This window comes from Giraffa tippelskirchi, chromosome 11 (genome assembly GCF_054371585.1).
Source record: "Giraffa tippelskirchi isolate mGirTip1 chromosome 11, T2T-mGirTip1v1.2.pri, whole genome shotgun sequence".
Classification (NCBI taxonomy): Eukaryota; Metazoa; Chordata; class Mammalia; order Artiodactyla; family Giraffidae; genus Giraffa; species Giraffa tippelskirchi.
Genome location: NC_137285.1, coordinates 97,171,072 through 97,189,960, shown reverse-complemented (window position 1 = coordinate 97,189,960; position 18,889 = coordinate 97,171,072). Strand labels below are relative to the sequence as shown.

At 46.6% G+C, this 18,889-nt stretch overlaps 2 protein-coding genes across 34 annotated transcripts in view; one reads left to right on the top strand and one right to left on the bottom strand.

The window, feature by feature from the left end:
* Positions 1 to 18,889, top strand: part of PPP2R1B (protein phosphatase 2 scaffold subunit Abeta) — a 35,914-nt gene that overhangs the window by 15,459 nt on the left and 1,566 nt on the right. For 16 of the 23 annotated variants that reach the window (XR_014069209.1, XM_081543342.1, XM_081543347.1 and 13 more), the window contains 5 exons: positions 457 to 517; positions 4,629 to 4,783; positions 5,127 to 5,269; positions 5,662 to 5,753; positions 10,032 to 10,153. Coding sequence is in view for 21 of the 23 variants with exons in the window: in XM_081543342.1 (XP_081399468.1) it covers positions 457 to 517; positions 4,629 to 4,783; positions 5,127 to 5,269; positions 5,662 to 5,753; positions 10,032 to 10,153 (573 nt within the window). In the remaining 2 variants the exon portion in view is untranslated. Of the gene's footprint in view, positions 1 to 456; positions 518 to 4,628; positions 4,784 to 5,126; positions 5,270 to 5,661; positions 5,754 to 6,156; positions 8,531 to 10,031; positions 13,394 to 15,576; positions 16,283 to 17,186; positions 17,436 to 18,889 lie in introns of those variants that run through there. The other 7 variants (XM_081543343.1, XM_081543334.1, XM_081543331.1 and 4 more) reach the window with 3 other exon arrangements.
* SIK2 (salt inducible kinase 2) overlaps positions 2,648 to 18,889 on the bottom strand; it is a 141,377-nt gene continuing 125,135 nt past the window's right edge. For 5 of the 11 annotated variants that reach the window (XR_014069198.1, XR_014069197.1, XR_014069201.1 and 2 more), the window contains one exon: positions 18,174 to 18,362. Coding sequence is in view for 1 of the 11 variants with exons in the window: in XM_081543323.1 (XP_081399449.1) it covers positions 3,192 to 3,228 (37 nt within the window). In the remaining 10 variants the exon portion in view is untranslated. Of the gene's footprint in view, positions 3,229 to 17,289; positions 18,363 to 18,725; positions 18,877 to 18,889 lie in introns of those variants that run through there. The other 6 variants (XR_014069199.1, XR_014069202.1, XR_014069200.1 and 3 more) reach the window with 2 other exon arrangements.

Below are 18,889 nucleotides of genomic sequence, written 5' to 3'. Positions count from 1 at the left end.
TTTATCCTTAAGGATTTATTAAGATATTAACTAAAAAAAAAAAAAGATATTAACCAAAAAGGGAAAATTTTGAGAATTATTAGTATTTCTGACTGGTATTTTCCTGATGGCTCATTTTCACAGATATTCCGTAGAGATCTTTTGGCAGACTGTCCATGCTGCATTCTTCCTACACATCTGTGGTGTAGTGCCTGGTTCCAGGCCACTCTCTTCTCTCCTACTTAGCAGTCCCTGGGCCATCTCATTTACTTTTTCTTTATGATTTCTATCTAGTAAAGTAGTTTTACAGTTTGTAAATCAAACCTGATGGTATTCTTTTTTCTGGCTGGTGCATGAATTCAGCTTATTTGGAAATAAGTGAATTTTTTAGCTTTCAGGTCACTTTGGTGTAATATAAATAGACCTTGATTTTTAAACTTTGGAGACATATATTAATGGAATCTTCTGTATCCATAGGGTGTGGAATTCTTTGATGAAAAGCTGAATTCTTTATGTATGGCCTGGCTTGTGGACCATGGTAAGTAAACAAGTTAATAGAAGTCCTTTGTTTTTGCATATATCCCATTTTGTTTGTATATTTCCTTTTCAGAAAAGAACCCTAATCTGACCATATTTTGTTTTACCAGTGTAGGGATGAAGACAGACTTTCATTAAAGTCCAGTTAGCTTGTTCTGAGCAAAAGTTTGACATTTCTATTTTCTACCAATTTTTCTGTTGTTTTTTTTTCTTTTTTTTCCTATTTATTTATTTTAGTTGGAGGCTAATTACTTTACAATATTGTAGTGGTTTTTGCCATACAGTAATATGAATCAGCCATGGGTTTACATGTGTTCCCCATCCTGAACCCCCCTCCCACCTCCCTCCCCACCCCATCCCTCTGGTTCATCCCAACTTTTACATTGAACAATCTCTTTGTCCTATTTCTCACTCTTTCTGTTACATTATTTTTAGACTTGCTCTTTCATACATATACTCATTCCTTCCTTGTTCAAAGGTCTTCTGTTCCACCATCTTTTGCTATCTTTGTGTCTTCAGCCACTGTAGACTGAGTTGGACAGGGATTGGAATCAGAAGAAAGACCTGGGGGAAGAAATGGCTCATGGGCTTCTTGGAGGTGACACAGAGAAGCAGGTGTACAGTGGTGCAGTAAAGATCTCAGGGCATGGAAGACATCACCTGTCACCTAGGATAGAGAGAGCCCCAATTTCTGGTTTGGGTGAGAGGCTCGCTATCTTATCTTTGCTTTTATAGCATAACTCATTTCAGCAGTCACAGAATCTTTTTCCTCTAGTGACCCTTACTGTGTTACAAAATAAAAGGTGAAACTGCTGCTTATCAAAATACACAGTTGATGTTTTATGTAAAACTACTTTGTATGTTCACTTGATAGCAGTTGACTTTTGGACAAGGTTTCAGGTCTGGATATCTGCACTTGTCTGCTGGGCAGCGATGGGTCGGAGGGGCCCTCTCTGTACCAGTGAGGTCCAGTGTCAGCCTCCTGTCAGACCTGGCAGCTTCATGTGGTCTGAGATCTGTGCAGATGAGGGCCCTGAGGACTTACAATGTCCTCTGAGCTTTGGGTTCCATATTTTGGTGATTATGATGAGTATCTTGCTTCAGTTCCACAGCACCTTATATATACTTGATTTACAGAGCCTATCTCTGAGGGTGCCTCTGGGACCCTCCTTTGGGAGGAGTGGGGATATTGTGTCTGCTTCTGCAGGTAGGTGGTTTTCCTAAGGGCATAATTGGATCATATGGTTAAGAAAATGAAGAGGAGAGGTGCAAAAAAAATGTGTAAATTTCATAAAGGCGTGTAAATGTAGATAATCTCATTGTTTTCAAACTAGATTGCAAAGACTATTTCTCTTTTTCTTGTCCTCTAAAGTTGTGTCTTTAAGGCTTCATTTTTTTCTTCTTTAATGAAACTAAGGTTTGGTGAATCATAGGAAAGATAGCCTTCTCTTTTTAGAAATAAAGTGTTCATACTATTTCTGATAAATATTTAATGTTAGTGAGTCCCAACAGATTGGTCCATACTTTCTTTGAAAGCTAGTATTCTAGACTTATTTTGAGAAACTTTTAAAATCCTGATGTTCCACGAAGAATTGAGTTCCTGACACCTTTTCTATATAGAATTCACCAGTCAATGCAGGTTAATTAATGCTTCCTCTTTTCTCTGATCTTTTGTCTTCCGGTTTGGGAGCAAAAGAGACCCTTGTGTCTTTTTCTGCAGCAGCGTATTTAAGTGGCCTTTGCAAGCATTCTTTGAACCAATGAAATGTCAGCTCTGAAATTGTTCGAGGTTTTGTTTTTGCATTTTAGATAACTGCCATGTAGTGATCAGTGATCTGTTAAATTTTTAGAAACTTTTTTTGCTTATTAAAGTACTGAGAGGATATTGTGAAAAAGTTCAGAGAACTAGAAGGAAGACAGCATCACTTGACCTCTTTTCCCATGGTTGAGTAGATAGTGTTGATCAGAGAGAGGTATTTAGAAGGAGAATTTCTTTTTTATAGGAGGAAGGAAAAAGTACCAAAGTTAGTAAGCATATAGAGTGTGTTAGCAATTCAGAGGAACGTTGCACATCAGCCAGACCTTGAGGGGAGAGGGAAGAAGAGGGAGGGAGAGAGACAAAACAAGCAGAGAGGAGAGGCAGAACTGTGGAGTGGTTTGTTTGCATTCTTTTCACAGCAAAATTGAGAGGAGCCAAGAACATAGTAGGCGTCTGGCCAAGTGGAGTTGAGTGCGAGGCCGAGTGCTTGTCTCTGGTTACTCTGGCAATGAGATCCCTTCCCTATGGCAATGGCATTAGGATGAGAAGAATCTCAAGCAAATAAAAAAGCAATGAGGGGAGAAGACACAGATGGGAAGAAGTTGGTGGGGGACGCTGTGCTCAAAACAAAGACTGTGCTGGTGGAGGGAGGGAGTTTTTGTTATGAGCGAAATAGGTGACTTGAACGTGTTCCTTTGAGAGTGCTGCTGAATGTCCCTGGCAGGTTGCTTCTCCCACATGCTTTGGTCAGGTTGCATGTTGGTAATAAATTATCTAGCTCCTTGGCTAAGGTGTCTGGCCTGTGCTCACCAGCGGCATTGCCTGAGAGGCTCTGTGGCCTGGGAAGAACTGGCTGTTTCCTCTCTGGGAGCCGTGTGTCAGTCGTCCGGGATCAGAGCTGTGGCTTGGGTGCCTGTCACTCCACAGCTGTCACCTGGGAGGGTTGGGCGCACCTGGAGGGAGGAGTAGAATAAGGAATCGTTACTGACCACTCTCACTTGTTATCTAAGCCCAAATTTTGTGTGTGTTGGACGAGTAAGATGAAGCGTTGCCACACCTGTCTTCATTGGGTGCTGTATATAGTAGCTAGTTATTGAGAAGATTGTGGCTCAGGCCTTTATTATCTAGATTTATGATGTCTTTGCTAAATGACCTTGTAGGGAATTACGAGATTAAAGCAGGCGTGTGTATTCACAGAAGACATTTGACATGTTGCCTCAACAGAAACATTTTTAAGGGGTAAAAAGGCAAGTCAGTCTCAAGTTTTTATTTGTTGTTGTGTAGACCACGGCTGCTGCTGCTAAGTTGCTTCAGTCGTGTCCGACTCTTTGCGACCCCATGGACGGCAGCCCACCAGGCTCCCCCGTCCCTGGGATTCTCCAGGCAAGAACACTGGAGCGGGTTGCCATTTCCTTCTACAATGCATGAAAGTGAAAAGTGAAAGTGAAGTCGCTCAGTCATGTCCGACTCTTCGAGACCCCATGGACTGCAGCCTACCAGGCTCCTCCGTCCATGGGATTTTCCAGGCAAGAGTACTGGAGTGGGGTGCCATTGCCTTCCCCGGCAGTGGCCTCTAAATAACCTCCTCACTGTCATTCTGTCAGCTGTTCTTGCTGCTGCTGGAATAATCTTGCTAAAATACTACGTTGGTCATAGGGCCACATCTTTGCTTTAGAAACCCATCATTGGTTTCCTTATAGTCTAAATTTAGCTTTCGTGAAGCTCGGTCTGACTCCACCCTAACTGTTCAACCTTACAGTGTCACAGATTTCAGTTTTTTCCTTTGTGCCCTGGGTAAGTTTTTCGTCTTTTCTAGGAATTCCTCCCTTCTTCTCTCCACTTACACAAATTCTCCATAATTTTTAAGGCCCAGTCCAAGGTCTCTGTTTCCCAAAGCCTTCCCAGACCTCCCTGTTCTCTGTCCTCTAAACTCCTACAGCCCTCAGGGTCTTTACTATTGCATGCTTTATTATAATGAGTCTTAGACCCCATGAATTCTTAGAATGCATTATTTTTCATTTCTCTACCTGAGTATGTGGTCTTTGGGGGCAGGTAACTTATGCATTCTTTCTGTGACACATAGCACATAGTTGGCACTTACATTTGCTAATTAATGATGCCTGTAATGAGCTCCTTATTTCCCTTTTCCTTGGACATTTTGAAATTATAGTCGGACCACAGCAGCATATTAGCAGTCATAGCTGAGCATGCTTGCCATTGCAGTCTGACTAAATTTGGAGTGTTTACAGAGTTTTATTTTTGGCCCACCTTTGTCAATGGTGTAAGTAAAAGTAAACTAGGTTATGCTCGTGATGTGAGCAGCACAACAGTCTCTTCTTCACCTCTTCTGCAGTGTACGCCATCCGGGAAGCTGCCACCAATAACCTCATGAAACTAGTTCAGACGTTTGGTACAGAGTGGGCCCAAAATACCATCGTTCCCAAAGTGTTAGTAATGGCAAATGATCCTAATTACTTGCATAGAATGACCACTTTATTCTGCATTAATGTAAGTATTACATAACTGTTTTGTTAAGCTCTGGTGTTATTTAGGACAGTATTTCTGAATCCTGAATATGCTGTCTTCTGTTTGGACTGTATTTCTTAATATTGATTAAGTTGGATATTTAGGAGATGAGAGAAAACTGTCAATTTTTCAGTTTGTGTCAAACTCTATAGTCAGTTTGATTTCTGGTCTAATTCTGGGATTCTATTCTACCTTGTATCTTTCATCACATGCTCACACTAGAAACATTTTCCTGGTGGCCAGTTACTTTCTTGTCTGTTTAGATTTGGGGATACTTTAAAAATAAAAAGTGTTTTTTAATGTGCTGTCTTATTTCTTTTTCAAGGCACTGTCTGAAGCCTGTGGTCAGGAAATAACCACTAAGCAGATGCTGCCTACTGTATTGAAAATGGCAGGAGACCAAGTAGCAAATGTCCGTTTCAATGTGGCCAAATCTCTACAGAAAATTGGACCAATTCTAGATACCGAGTAAGATTTTTAATATTATTTTTTAAAAAGTAGATTTAAATTTTCACCCCATGTAGGCAAAAATAGCTATAATTAAATTTGGTGATTTTCACTTCACCTAAGATGTGGGTTAGGTTAAAGAAAATACTAGAGTAATGCAACAACCAATTTTGAGAGTGTCTACTCTTTTATATTTAAGCTCTGTACATGTGTAGATCATTGTCCAAAGCTAATTCTGCAGAGACTTAGAGAAATTATTTAGTACTTGTCAAGTTAATATTAAAGATGTTTTAAAATATTTTATTAATTTTAAACTGTAAAAATTACCATAGAGTATAATATATATTACATACCATAAAGCATTTCTCTGGCTCAGAAGACTGCCTTTCACAAATGATACTGTTGGATTTTAGTGCTTTGCAGGAGGAAGTTAAGCCGATACTACAGAAGCTAGGCCAAGATGAAGATATGGATGTCAAGTATTTTGCACAGGAAGCCATAAGTGGTATGTCTGTTTCTGCCGTCCGGCTTCGGCTTGGGCTCACAGGATGTGAGTGGTGCTAAGTGGCCCAGGCAGTGAGCGCCCGACATGGGAGGGGTGAGCTCCTGAGACACTGCTCCTCTTTGAGTAGAGCCTTCTTGGCCTACCGCCGGGCAGGCCGTTTTCTCAATTCCATATCTAAGGGCTGGGTAGGGATATGATTCTTACCAGTGAGAACAGTTTTTTGTTTGGATTTTAATTAGTTTTTAAAGTTTTAACTTTGGTTTAGCCTGACAGTAAGGAAACTGACCACTGTGAGAAGCTCTTAGTCTTACGCTTTGGGATCATTGTTGCTGTGCTGAATATTCACATACATAGTTCATGCACTTTCTGTACCACTAACTTGATTTTGTTTGGAATTTTCTAGTGCTTGCACTGGCATAACGAGGAGCAGGAGGGGAAAGACTTTACTAAATTCTTATCACAGATTTCTAGTCAATGTGTTCTTGAACTGGGTGGAGAGGAAAAATGGAAAACCTTCAAGACCTCATCCGAGCAAATGGCAGCAACTTACAAGAAATCAAATTTCAGTGACTTGATTCTTTCTAAAGATGAAATGGCATTGTTTTTCACTTGTCTTCCTTGTTGGGATAATTTAAACTGTTCTTATTGTTTGTGACCGGTTTCTAATACTTGGCACAGTCATCTCTTGACTGTCTCCTAATGATTTATTTAGCACCGTCTGGGCTCCTGCATCGTCATTGTTTAATGAGGTCCCAGCCTCTTTAATATTCCACTAAGCCTGGACGGGTTTTGGACCCAGACGTGGAACAGAGTGATTCTTTTGATGTTTACATGTATCTGTGTGTCTCCATTCCAAAGTTAAATGTACATGGTTTAGAATAACTTATTTTATAAGCACTCCTCTTGGGAGACACACTGAGATTTAACTGTAGTGAAAGCCATATTCTCCTGGATAATGATGGTCTGTGTCAGTGTCTCACCCAAAAGAGGAATGTGGACACTCAGGGTTCATGTGTTGGTTGTTTTGGTTTTTATTTGCTTGATTGTGGTTGTAATCATGTCATTCAGAAACCTGAAGTACAGATGCATCTTGCTTCTAATGTGTCGTGTTGAAACCTAACTCCGTTTCTGCAGCTCCCCACTGTGACTGCATTCAAAAATACTCCTCTCTCTCCCCGCTGAGATGCTTAAAATTTAGTGCCACTTAATAAGCAGTGGTTCTACTGTTTGATTGTAGATTGCAGTTGCATTTCTAATGAGTAAAGGAACCAGTGGTTCAACATTGAGGATTTCCTGCTTCTTACCTGGTTCTGCTTCCAGCTGTGTGAACATTTGGTTCTTGCTATATTGTACAGTAACAGCTTTCCAAACTGAAGGATCATTATTTTTTTGGTATGGGTGATGCTGGAATCTTACCATTTGAAATGTTATTCTGCTTTTACAGTAAAACCTCATTCATTTCTCCTGGAATTAATAATGACTTAAAGCTGAAGAGTTTGCTGAAGCAAATTAATTGTATGTAAGGAAGCTTGATGTTTCTGAACTACTCAAACGCTCTTTAAAAAACACCCTTTTCCCACTTGATATGCCTAGTTTCTAATCACTCCCATCAATTATATTAAAATACCTTCTGTGAGGATCTTTATCCAGCCACACCTTTATTTAGATACATTGAATTTGCTCTTTATACCTGATAGATACACACACATATTTAATGGAAGATTTAAATATTTTTTCTTTTAAATTTATGAACATTTTTCACCTAATCAAACTTGTCTTGCTCTAATGACTTCTTAATTAATGAGGTTTTATTGTAGCTTATTTTTCTCTCGGTGCATCTTGCTGAGTCTGAGTCTTGCTGTAGTCTACTTGTTTCCATTTTGGTTTTCAAATAGTTTCTTTCATTTACAGTCTCTTAAAGCCAACGACTGAAGTGACTTAGCAGCAGCAGCAGCAAAGCCAATGAGCCCTGTTCTGTTTTGTGAAGGCACAAAGACTTCTAGGAAGCTTTGTACATTAAACCGTTTCAGAAAACCAAGTTTGACCAAATACTTTAAAGTTTGTCTTACCTTAGAAAAGCAGAACGTTTAAAATCAAAATTATCTGAGTGCATTTAAAACTGCCAAACTAGTTTATAGTAATTTTATTACTTTTGGGCTAAGGATTAAATATTTTCTTAGGCAAAAATCTTTTCTTTCCCTGAGGAAATCATTAATTATTATGCTGTAAACAATTTTTGTTTCATGGTTCTTTTGGTTTTTTTATTACCTACAGTTATGTTCATCTTCATTGAATTTCATGTTTGAGAGACTATTGTCTTGATTGAAACGAATTTACACAACCATTCCTTTCCTCTGGTTTGGAGATAGATTCTTAAATGGCCTTGTGGACCTCCTGGGGAGCACTGTGCATTGACCTCCACCCTTGGATGTGGTAAAGGGGAGACTGTGAGCCCTTTCTTTCTCAGGCTTGGGTCAGGGAGCTCAGCAGGGCCCTGTTGTTTTGGGTCAGCCTGTAGGGACTTCATTGTTTCTTCTGACTTCAACAATAGGGATCCATTTTGTTAATCTTCAGAGGAACTGTTCTTTGGCTCATAACTTGTCCTTTTCTCCATGTATTAGTTTTCTTGCCTTAATTTCACAGGAATGTAAGCTCCAGGAGCTCTGTAAGGGCTGGGGTTTTTGTTTTGTCTTCTGCTGTATCTGTACCGCCAGCGTCTGGGTCAGTGGTGTACACAGTAGGTGCTCAATAAAAATGTGTTCAATGAATTTCTAAAACCTGTCTTCTGATGTGTTGTGTGTGTGGAACAAGTAATCCAAGGTACCAGACTATTCTCATTCTCCTGTTGACACAATAAAAGAATTTCACTGCTTTTATGTGGCCCTTCTCCAGTCCCCATCTTAGGCAGCAGTTGTATTTGGGTTGTTCAGTGCTTGGAATAAGCGCTGCCATAGATACCCATCCTAGGCAGTTTACAGCAGTTGTTTGATTGTTAGGAAAGTGAAGCAGAGACATGTATACAGTGTTATGCCAATAAAAGTCTTAGCAGGAATGGAATTCACCTTAGTGTTTTGGGGTTTAACTTTCACAGGTTTAAGAGACAAGATCTTGTTTCTGTCTATGCTATCATGAAGATACGAACCTGAAGTGCATTTAGTTTCATAAGCATAAACAGATTAATGTATGGTTTCCAACGTGACTGTTTCCAGTCATGTTGGAGCCCTCAGGTCACAGAAATACTGCAGCTTGGCCACTGTGATTCTAGGCCCTGGAGGTCTTTGCTGGACAGCACCTTCTGAATCAACAGAGACAGCAGCCTGACCTTTGAGCAGTTTTCTCCAAGTGTCCAAGATACTGCATGGACCTCCAGGGGAATCAGATGTGTCATTCCTGACCCAGTGGGTAGGCTGTGGTAATGCTGGCTTGTTGGCAATGTTATTAATCGCTGTGTTGTCATGGAATTAAAAATCTGGTTCTTCCCTGAGGAAATCACACTGGTCCCATTGCCCTGGGGATGGCAGGGCAGAGTGGCCTGGCAGGTTGGGTGCTTGTCTCTCGCCTTTCACTTAAATTCCTCTGATGCTGGTTTTTCCTTCCTGGCCTTCTTGTCTTGAAGCCTCCTTTCTAAGCACTGCCTGGATACAGACTGGATGGAAAGGGAGCTGTCAGCTTGTTCTCTCTAGTTTAACAGTGAAGAGATTGTGGTCCGATGTTATGTAATTGCTTCTCTCGGATTCTCTCATACTCCTGTTTTCCATCCAGCTCCATGCTCTTCTTTCCTGTTCACTCACATGTCTCCAATCTTTTTTTGTACCTAGAATAGTCCCACTATTCCCTGTTTGCCTCCACAAGCCTGCTTTTTCCAGGGAATTACATAATGTTCAGTTGAGATCAAAATCTTTCTGGAGGATGAAGAGATTTTAATTACTCACTGGATAGAAAAGCCAGGTCATTTCTTTCTTCAGAGTTGTCTTAAATTGATGTCATCAGTTTTGCAAGCAGCCAAGTCTCTCCTGTCTGGCTGAGCTTCTGTAGGCTGTCAGTGACCCAGAGGTGGGGGAGCACCCGGCTGGCACCTTTGGCCCAGTGGAGTGGCACTTCCCATGGCCCTTGAGGAAAAGGCACCTTCAGTCAGGTCCAGGGGTGAGCTCTCTGGAGGCCTGTGTGCTTCCCCATCGCAGGGCTGGCACACCTGAGGGCCCTGGTGAGGAAGCGCAGGGGAGCTCCCAGGGGTGCGGCCTGGTGGGGACCGTTACCGTCTGCTGTCTGTGTCTCTAGCGGTGGCCCAAAGGCTGAGGAAGCTAGATTTTCCTGTGAAGGACAGTGAAGAGCCCAGCACCCCTGGGGCTGACAAGAACCACTTCCTGAGACCCAGAGGGCCTGGAGAGGACACGGGGAAGGTAAGTACCCCCACGCCACTGGCCCAGGTCCCTCCATCACCTGGGCTGAGGTGTGGGTGGAGGGCAGCCGGTGCGGCCTGGGGCTGCTGCCAAAGGCAGCGAAGCCAGATCGTTTAGCTCTCTCTCTGGGAGGACGGTGGAGTTTTGGGGACCAGGGGAGTCTGTTTTTATATGTATTATATATATTTCTTGTCCTTCATTCTGGGAATGCCTTCTGAGGGGTGGAGTGGGCTTGCCAGCACCCTGCCACGTGTGGCCCGAGGTTTCTCCCCAACTCCATGCAGAGGAGACAGGTGGTTTGGTAAAGAGTTGCTTATTGAAACAGGCTGCTCTACATATCTCCCAGAAGAGACTGTTCTTACTTGCTACAATTCATCAGGTAGTCACTTCCATTCAAGGAAAAATCCATTTCTGTCCATTTTACTGGGTAATAGTCTGAATGTTTTACTAGCCACACCCCGCCCCCTGCCTTGACACCACTCTGAAGGAGGTGTGCCAAGTTCAAGTTCAGCGAAGTTGGTGCCAGCCAGTGCCCTGGGGCTGTTTGTTCAGAGGGTGATGTATGACTTAGACTCCTTCAGAAAAGCAGCACAGAGGGTCTGGCTGCCGTGTGCTGATGTCAGGCTGCATTTCGTTTATTTGGAAGATAATGGTATTTTTGTACCCACTCCAGTGCGTTTGCTTGATGACAATTCTGACATCAAAATGTCTTACAAATCTATATGCCCTTTCCTTCATGTTTTGTGAACTGGGGCCATGAGAATCTTTTGCTCTGGTCCAGGCCCTGAGCTGCAGTCTCTCATCTTAGAATGTTTTCCCCTTCCTGCTGCGCTGTGCACCTCTCTCCAGGGCCGGCAGCTCCCAGCTCTCCCTGCAGTGGCTGCCCCCATCCCGGAGGAAGGGCTGGGGTGACAGCGCCCTCACAGCCTCAGCAGCCTTTGTGTCCTTGCCTCTGTTTCACTGAAATGGGCCTCAGGGACGATTCCACGTCTGAACAACAGTTTCACATTTTTAAGCCTAAGCCACAGACTTCCTTGGGAAGAAGGAGTTATATTTTCCTACACATTCAGGGTCCGCTGACTGTGCCGTTAAATACACAGTTTGCCTGTGATCTGCGCGTGGACTAGTTGAGGGACCCCTTTGTGGCAGACTTGCCAGGTCTGAAGACGGCTCCTGATGGCCACAACCTGGGGAAACAGCATTCACTGCCATGTCCTGAACCCCGAAACTTGGTCACTGTGCAGACAGCTTGTCAGGCTCCTAGCAAAACCTCCCTTTGTCCTCGCAGCAGCCCTGGGTGCTGGGTGCTGGGTGCTGGTGGCTCTGTTTCTCAGGTGGTCGAGAACCTCCCCCCAACCCTGTCCTGTCTACCGGGGCGTCTTTTCCAGCACCGGAGGCCCAGCTGTGCTAGGCTTCTGAGGCTACAAATCAGTTAGCCCGGTAAAACCCCCTGTCCTGACTCAGGGAGCCGTCCCTGAGTCTGTTTCACTTAAGGAAAAGGACTCGGGGTGAGGTGGAAAGGGAATTGGCTGTTGCCAGGCAGAGCCCTGTGTGTCAGGGGCCAGCAGCCAAGTGAGTGATCCAGGAAGTCATCCAGTTGCAAACCAGAAATTGTTCTTAACCCCTCACTCACTGTCGGTGGCATGTAGCAGTTTCACCCATCTGCTCCAGTGGGGTCGGGGTGAACTGCGGTTACTGAGAGCCCTGGGAACTGCCTCCAGTGTCCACTGGCCTCTAGGCCCTGTGGGAACCGTTTGACAACCCAGGGCTCGGCCTGCCTCTTGACCCAAGACAGGATGGCCCCGCGGGACGAGAGCCAGTTCCTGCGCTGACGGGTGCCTGCTCGGGGCCTCCCAGACTGGCCCCAGGTGGCTGCTCTCTGATGACAGAGCTGCTGACGGGCTCTGTCAGACGAGGGTTAACAGAGGACTTGTTTATTGAATCGTGAAGTAGCTGTCACATGATTTTAATCAAAACACCATTTCCCTGACAACAGTGATGTCAGTCTTGTTATTGCAGGAAGGAGCAGCTGTGAGGGACAGTCAGGCTCCACGCTGAGCCCAGGTTCAGAGACTCAGATGAAGTGAAGCATCATCAGTAGAGGTCGCAGGCACGGCCTCCCCGAACCTGCTGTCGTCCTCTCTGACGAGACAGCCTGTGCCGGGCAGACCCTGGCCAGAGCCCGGCCACCCCGTCTCCACTGACACTGCACCTTCTGCACCCGTTCTTCCTTCTACCCTTGTTTTCCCTTCTGGTTTTTCCAGTTCTCCTTACTTCCCCCAAGCTCAGAGTGTCATTCATTTGGGCCCCTAGGATCTCTGACCTCTGCCTTCTGGCACCTGTCTCCCCTCTGTGTTTTAAACCAGCAATTCTCACAAGCCTGAGGTGGGGCCCTCCTACAGCTCGGGAATCTTGGCTCCCTTTGGAGCCTGCTTCCTGGAGGAGAGGGGCAGCTTGTTCTGTCCTTTTCTCTCCCGAGAGCAGGTTAGCGGAGCCTGGGTGCTGCCTGAGGGTCTCCAGGGCAGTTCTGAGCAGCTCAGATGTGGACTTCTAAAGGGGGAAGCTCCTCAAGGAAGGGCTAAGCTTAGGGTAGGAGGTTAGTTCTCTTGAGCCCAGAATGACGACAGGAGGCCTGCATCCAGTCCGGAGATCAGGGCCCAGGGAGGTGGGCAGCAGACCACTGCCAGGGTCAGTGGAGCAGTGTCCTCAGGGCCTGCCGCCTCTTGATGCCTTCTCTCTGCGGGGTGGGGACCAAGCAGCCGTCTCTGCAGAGAAAGATTCCGGGCCTTCCGGCCCTTCTGTATCCAGGAGCTGAGTTTTAAAAATTGGAGATGGATGAGAAAAGCCTTCTAGGTGGGACATGGATTCTCACAGCTGTTCTTTTATCTGTGGTACCCATGCCTAGAATTCATCACTGAAAGACGAAATCCTAGGCAAAGTTCTTGGTTCTTTGTGTTTTTTTCATTTGTTTAGTTATTTTTGGCTGTGCTGGGTCTTCATTGCTGCATGAGTTTTTCTCTAGTTGTGACGAGTGGAGGCTACTTTTCGTTGTGGTGCACAGGCATCTCTGCCATGGCTTCTCTTGTGAGGCATGGCTTCTGGGGCCTGTGGGCTCAGTAGTCGCAGCTCCCGGGCTCTAGAGCACAGGCTCAGCAAGTTGTGAGGCCCGGGCTTAGTTGCTCCACGGCACGGGGGATCTTCCCAGACCAGGGATCAAGCCCACGTCTCCTGCATTGGCAGGCAGCTTCTTTACCCCTGAGCCACCAGGGAAGCCCTGTTCTTGGTTCTTAACCTGCAGCAGGTGCTTGGTATAGGGCAGCCACCTTAAATCCATGATGAGATTTCATTGGCACCAAACAACTATTTTCTATGTCGAGTGCTGAGATGATCAGGAGTTAAATGGAAACAAGAGAGGTAGAAGTGAGAAGCCATTGAAGGGATCTGGGAGTCTTCTGAGTGCTTCCTTGTTGGAGGGCAGGGCTAGGCCAGGCCGCACTTGAACCTCACAGTAAAGTGGTGGCTAAGGCAGCTCGTCTGTGTTCCCAAGTCACCGTTGGGATAACGAGCCTTTGCAGTGATTTGCCCAGGTTAGCGGCAGGGCTGGGAGTAGTTCCAGGGGACGAGGACTCAGCCAGAGGAACTTTTCTGCCTCTCAAGCTGTCCCTGGCAGAGAATGGACAGGTTCCACCCGACTGGAGGGCCTTAGTGGCCAAAGTGACTGCTCCAGGGGCTGGGCGGGGTAGCTGGACCCTGTTCTCCCACACTTGCTCCTGGCCAGGCCCTCCTTGCCCAGCCCTTTCATCCCCGGAGCCTCCTCCAGCTGCTTGCCTGACCTTGGGCCCTCTCTTGGCTGGCGTAGGGGCCTGCTGAACATCGGGGCTTCTTTAGTGACCCGCGGGGGGCAGTTCTAGTAGGCCCCGGACTGAAAGCTGAGCCACCGGCTGGTCTGTGAACTCGGGGTCCCACAGTGTGGCGTGCTTCAGGGAGAGGCCTGGGGGGCTTTCCCTCAGGTCAGCTGCATTCCACCCCCCCCCCCAACTGTGTGGGTGATCCTGGCATGGTGGCACACTTCCTCCTCAGGGTCAGGCTCCCAGTCAGGCCCCCTTGTGGTATCTCAGGCACCATTTATTCCCTCATCTCTGGGGCGTGAAGAGAAAGACTGAGTCAGAAGCTTTCAGAGCCTGCCTGACAGGGAGGCTGACAGCATCTCCCTCTGAGAGGCCGGATCCCCGACACCTCTTTCTTGGGGCCCAGAATCCCTGAGCTCTCTGCACTGCCAGCTCGTGGGGCTGCAGCTGCAACGGGGTGTCTGCTCCTCCTGGGCAGCGCCCTCTCCTGCACCCGGGTTCCTCACTCAGCAGCTCAGCCCAGCACCGGCTTCTCCTGGGCTTCAGACCAGCTCTGAGTCAGCGCACCTAGGAAAGTCCCCTGGAAATTTATACAAAGGGAGCTTTCAGTGCTCCCTCAGGGTATTTGCAACTGTCAGTCCAGAGGAACTCAGCTGGGCCAGTGGACTGGCACACCTGTGGCAGAAAGGCTTGTTAGTTGAACGGCTGGAGGCACGCAACCAGCTTCACGCTCTGCTGACCTGGCTTTGGGGCATGGCCTCAGTTGTTTGCCCGTGATGTCTGAGGTGACATCCCCTTCACTTCAGTTGAGACCCACATCTTTCTCCCAAGGGGCCCTCCAAAGGATGAGCCGTGAACAATATTCCATCCCTCCAGAGCTGCTCCACCCTGTCATTTCGTTTTTTAAAAGATTCTTATTGGAGTGTAGAGGACTTCCCTGTAGCTCAAACGGTATAGAATCTACCTGCAATGCAGGAGACCCGGGTTCAATCCCTGGCTCAGAAAGCTCCTCTGGAGAAGGGAATGGTGATCCACTCCAGAATTCTTGCCCGGAGAATCCCATGGACAGAGGAGCCTGGAGGGGTACAGTCCATGGGGTCACAGTCAGATACAACTGAACGTTATGTGCCAGATGTGCCTGTTGATTTGCAATGTTGTGTTAGTTTCATGTGTACTGTCATTTCTGTGAAGTGGTATCACTGGGACCAAATGAAAAGGGCAGAGTGGCTGTCGCCTGTGCAGGCGACACGTATCTTGTAGCGGTATGGTGCCCAGAATTCAGTGCACAAAGCCCAAAACTTCCTCCCGTGGTGCCCTGGGGCTGCGGGCAGAGCAGGGGGCGCTCTTTCTTACGGGATCCACCCAGGGAGGGGTGGGAACACTCAGAAGCGTGAGCCCTGCCACTGCTGAGTCCCTTCAGTTGTGTCCGACTCTTTTGCGACCCTGTGGACTACAGCCTGCCAGGCTCCTCTGTCCATGGGATTCTCTAGGCAAGAATACTGGAGTGGATTGCCATTTCCTCTTCCAGGGGATCTTTCTGACCCAGTTATTGAACCCGGGTCTCTTGCATTGCAGGCAGATTCTTTACCACTGAGCCACTAGCAGGAGGGTAACTGAGGAGTGTGAGGGGGTGCAGACAGAGATGCTAGTGCTCTAAGTCGGGGGTTAGAAACCCCTCCAGCCCCACAAACGGGCCTCAGCGGGTCCAGGAAGCAACTCCCCTTGAAATTGTCTGTCTCAAGTTGTGTATATGTATGTTTGCTTGTTGCTCAGAAGAGGAGCCAGAGCCTTTTATCAGCATGTCAGAGGCATCTGTGAAACCTCAGTTTAAGAACTGGTGGAGTAGAAAGGAACAGATGGTCAACAGAACCCTGGGTGGGACCCTGACTGGCCGTGATGGAGGTGGACTCTGGGTAGGAGCACTACAGACGCTGCATTGCTTTGGAGGTGGGAGCACTTCTGACAAGCTCTAGACCCCAGAGGTCCCACGTCTGGAGCTCAGGGCGCCCTTGCGCCTTGCATTGAGCTTCTGGCTCATGAAGGCCACAGAACCGAGATTCTGCTCGTGAAGGTCAAGGGCTTGACCGGCTGCTAGAGTTCCGGCCAGTCTCTGCTGGCAGGTCTGTTATTTTTGCCTGTACCCTGGACACTGGGGTTGTTTTTGGCAACACAGAATCAAGATGATGGAGAAATTTGGTGGGAAAGGGTAAAGTTTGCAAAACACTGTTGCTGAAATTGAGTGCTTTCCTTCAAAGAAAGAAAGAAAAAAAAGCAGTGGAAACAGTGTTACTGAATTCTTGGGTAGTCCAACAGAGATTAACAGCCATTTGGGGGCAGGACTGAGCGCTTGTATGTGGTGCTGAGACTGCTGGGTGGTCGGTGGGCAGGCTCTGCTCTCTTTCCCGTCTCCTCCAGGCCTCCCCCACCACCAGGACCAGCGGGTGACCCCTCAGTTTGGGAACTGTCTCAGTGCTGGAGCATGGGCTCAACTGGAATGGTCTGAGTGAAGCCAAATCTTAAATCTGCTGCCAGAAAGTAGGATTTTTTTTTTTTTCTTTTAATTTGGCCACACCTCACGCAAGTGGGATCTTAGTATCAACCCTGTGCCCCCTGCATGGAGTCTTAACCATTGACCGGCCAGGGAAATCCCTAGAAAGTGGGATTTAATACTGCCCTTTCACTTGGGGCCCAGCACTGACACAAGTCCCAAATGAACGCATGCGAGTGCCCCAAATGCCTCAGCAAATGGATTCTCCAGCTCCTGTGGGCACAGAGGTGGGTCCTGTCGGGAGGGGGCCATAGCCTGTGTGTGTGTCTGGTCCCGTGGGGAGGGGCACCACAGTGTGTGTGTTCTGCAGAGATGTGCCATTCTGAGTAAGTGCCAGTGTCTCGCGGGTGCCCATTCCTTCCCCTTGCCCTGCAGCTTGCTTGTCCTGGGGCGGGGGGAGACCAAGCTCCCCCCTCCTGCTGCAGAGACCCTCGCCTGGCTCCCTCTCTGAGTCCATGAGTGAGTGCCGGCGGCAATAGCTGCCCCGCCCCCCAATCCGGCCACGTGCAGACTGTGGTCAGCTGCGCTCTGGTCAGCGTTCTCTAGCACTACCGTGTGCTTGGGTGATTTCAGAGCAAGGTATTATTTACCCTGCTGACGTCAATGAGAACATATTATCCACTGTCCTTCTCTGCAGCCTGAAATGAGCACCAGAGCTCAGGGAACACAGCCACCATCCACCCAAGGCCCGATGAGGGAAAGGCCCTGCTTCACCCGCCTGCCATTCAGATCACCTGGGCTCTTAGAAAACAAGTTGTTTTTATTTTAATTCAAGAGGGTTGGAAAGGTAGAAACAGTACATTTTCCTTGCAGAAAATTACCCCATTTAAATTATGTTTGATACAAAGATCATTTATTAAACTGTATTTTAAGCAATTTTCTAACATTGAGTGACAGGTTACATTTTGATTTTTTTCACATTGGAGCTATTATGATTTGCACTCAAAATACCAAAGCTATTGAACTCACCATTTTTTCTTAGTAATTAAAAAAAAAGCACACAGAAAAAATAACTACAATTAGATTAATTTTATCAAAAGTAACTCTTTCACAAACCAAACATCCAGCAAAGACCACCCTCTTCCCTTCAGAAATAAGCAAATAATCTTGCCCTTTCTACAAAGTGCAAATATCTCTATCAATCACTTTTGTTTCCTAAATTGCAACCCCCAAAGAGAAACAAACCTCCTTTCTCTCTGGTTCTTTTGCCTTCAGAGATTTTGGTAGAGGCAGATTTCTTTCGCCATCAGTAGTGGGATGGTATCACCATGTGAATTTCCTTGACTGAACAAATCTTGAACAGATAAGCATCACACAGCCCCTAGCAAGGCCCAGTTATCTGTATTTGCTAGTGTAACATTATTCCAATCTGGGGTCACATTTTTCCAGGATGTTATTTTGTACTTCTATTTTTAAAGCTCCTCCCTACCCACCCACTTTGCCTCTGAAGACAAAAGTATTCAAAGTATGTTATTTTTTAACTCTATGGACCTTCACTGTAAATATACTCCACCCCCCTCCTCAGGACTGTACTGAGCTCCTGATTCTTTTCTAAGCAGTTGTTCTGCATGGTGGCTAAAGCTGTGCAACTGGACCCCTCAGCATCAAGAAAGGGTGTGTCCTATTACCAGCTTCTGCAGGAAATCATTTTATTGTGGGAGATGGAGAAACAAGGCATCTTTGACATGAGCCTGAGCATCTGCGGTTAACTGGATGCTGGAAAGACGGCTTCTGTGGGCTGTCTCCCGGGCCTCGCTCATGCAGGGCTGTTACCTGGAGGGCAGCTCTTCCACCAAAGTCAGGCAGCAGTCGACTGGGAATAAGGTTTCAGGGATAATGTCACGCTCACCCAGCGCTTAACCAGCATGGGGGCTTTGCTTATATAGCTGTTTACTCGTGAGATGCCTCAACTGCTACTGAGGAGGGAAGAGCGTCCCAAGAGCCTCCCCCAGCTCCTCTACTCCTGAGCTCTGTGGCTTGGACAAGTCAGTCTTCACAGAGCTTTGGTTTCCTCAGCCATAAAAAATGAGGACTAACTGCTCAACTAATTTCATAGTACTGCTGTGAGGAATTAGAGATCACTTGTGAAGGTGCTGGGTAAATCAATGTACAGATAGAAGCTACTGCTCCTTTTGGACAGACGAGCTGAGTGCCTGGCAGGAACCAGCAAACCTACTCGACTGCAGGCAGTGCTGCTGCGTCTTTCTCAATCTCTGCAATAGCAGGTGCACGATTTTGCCCAATGTGTTGAAATCTGCAGATGAGATGTGGGCAAGACGGTGGTATAACTAGGGCGGCTGTGAGTCTTCTGGAATCAGCCAGGCTACCTTCATGGGGAGA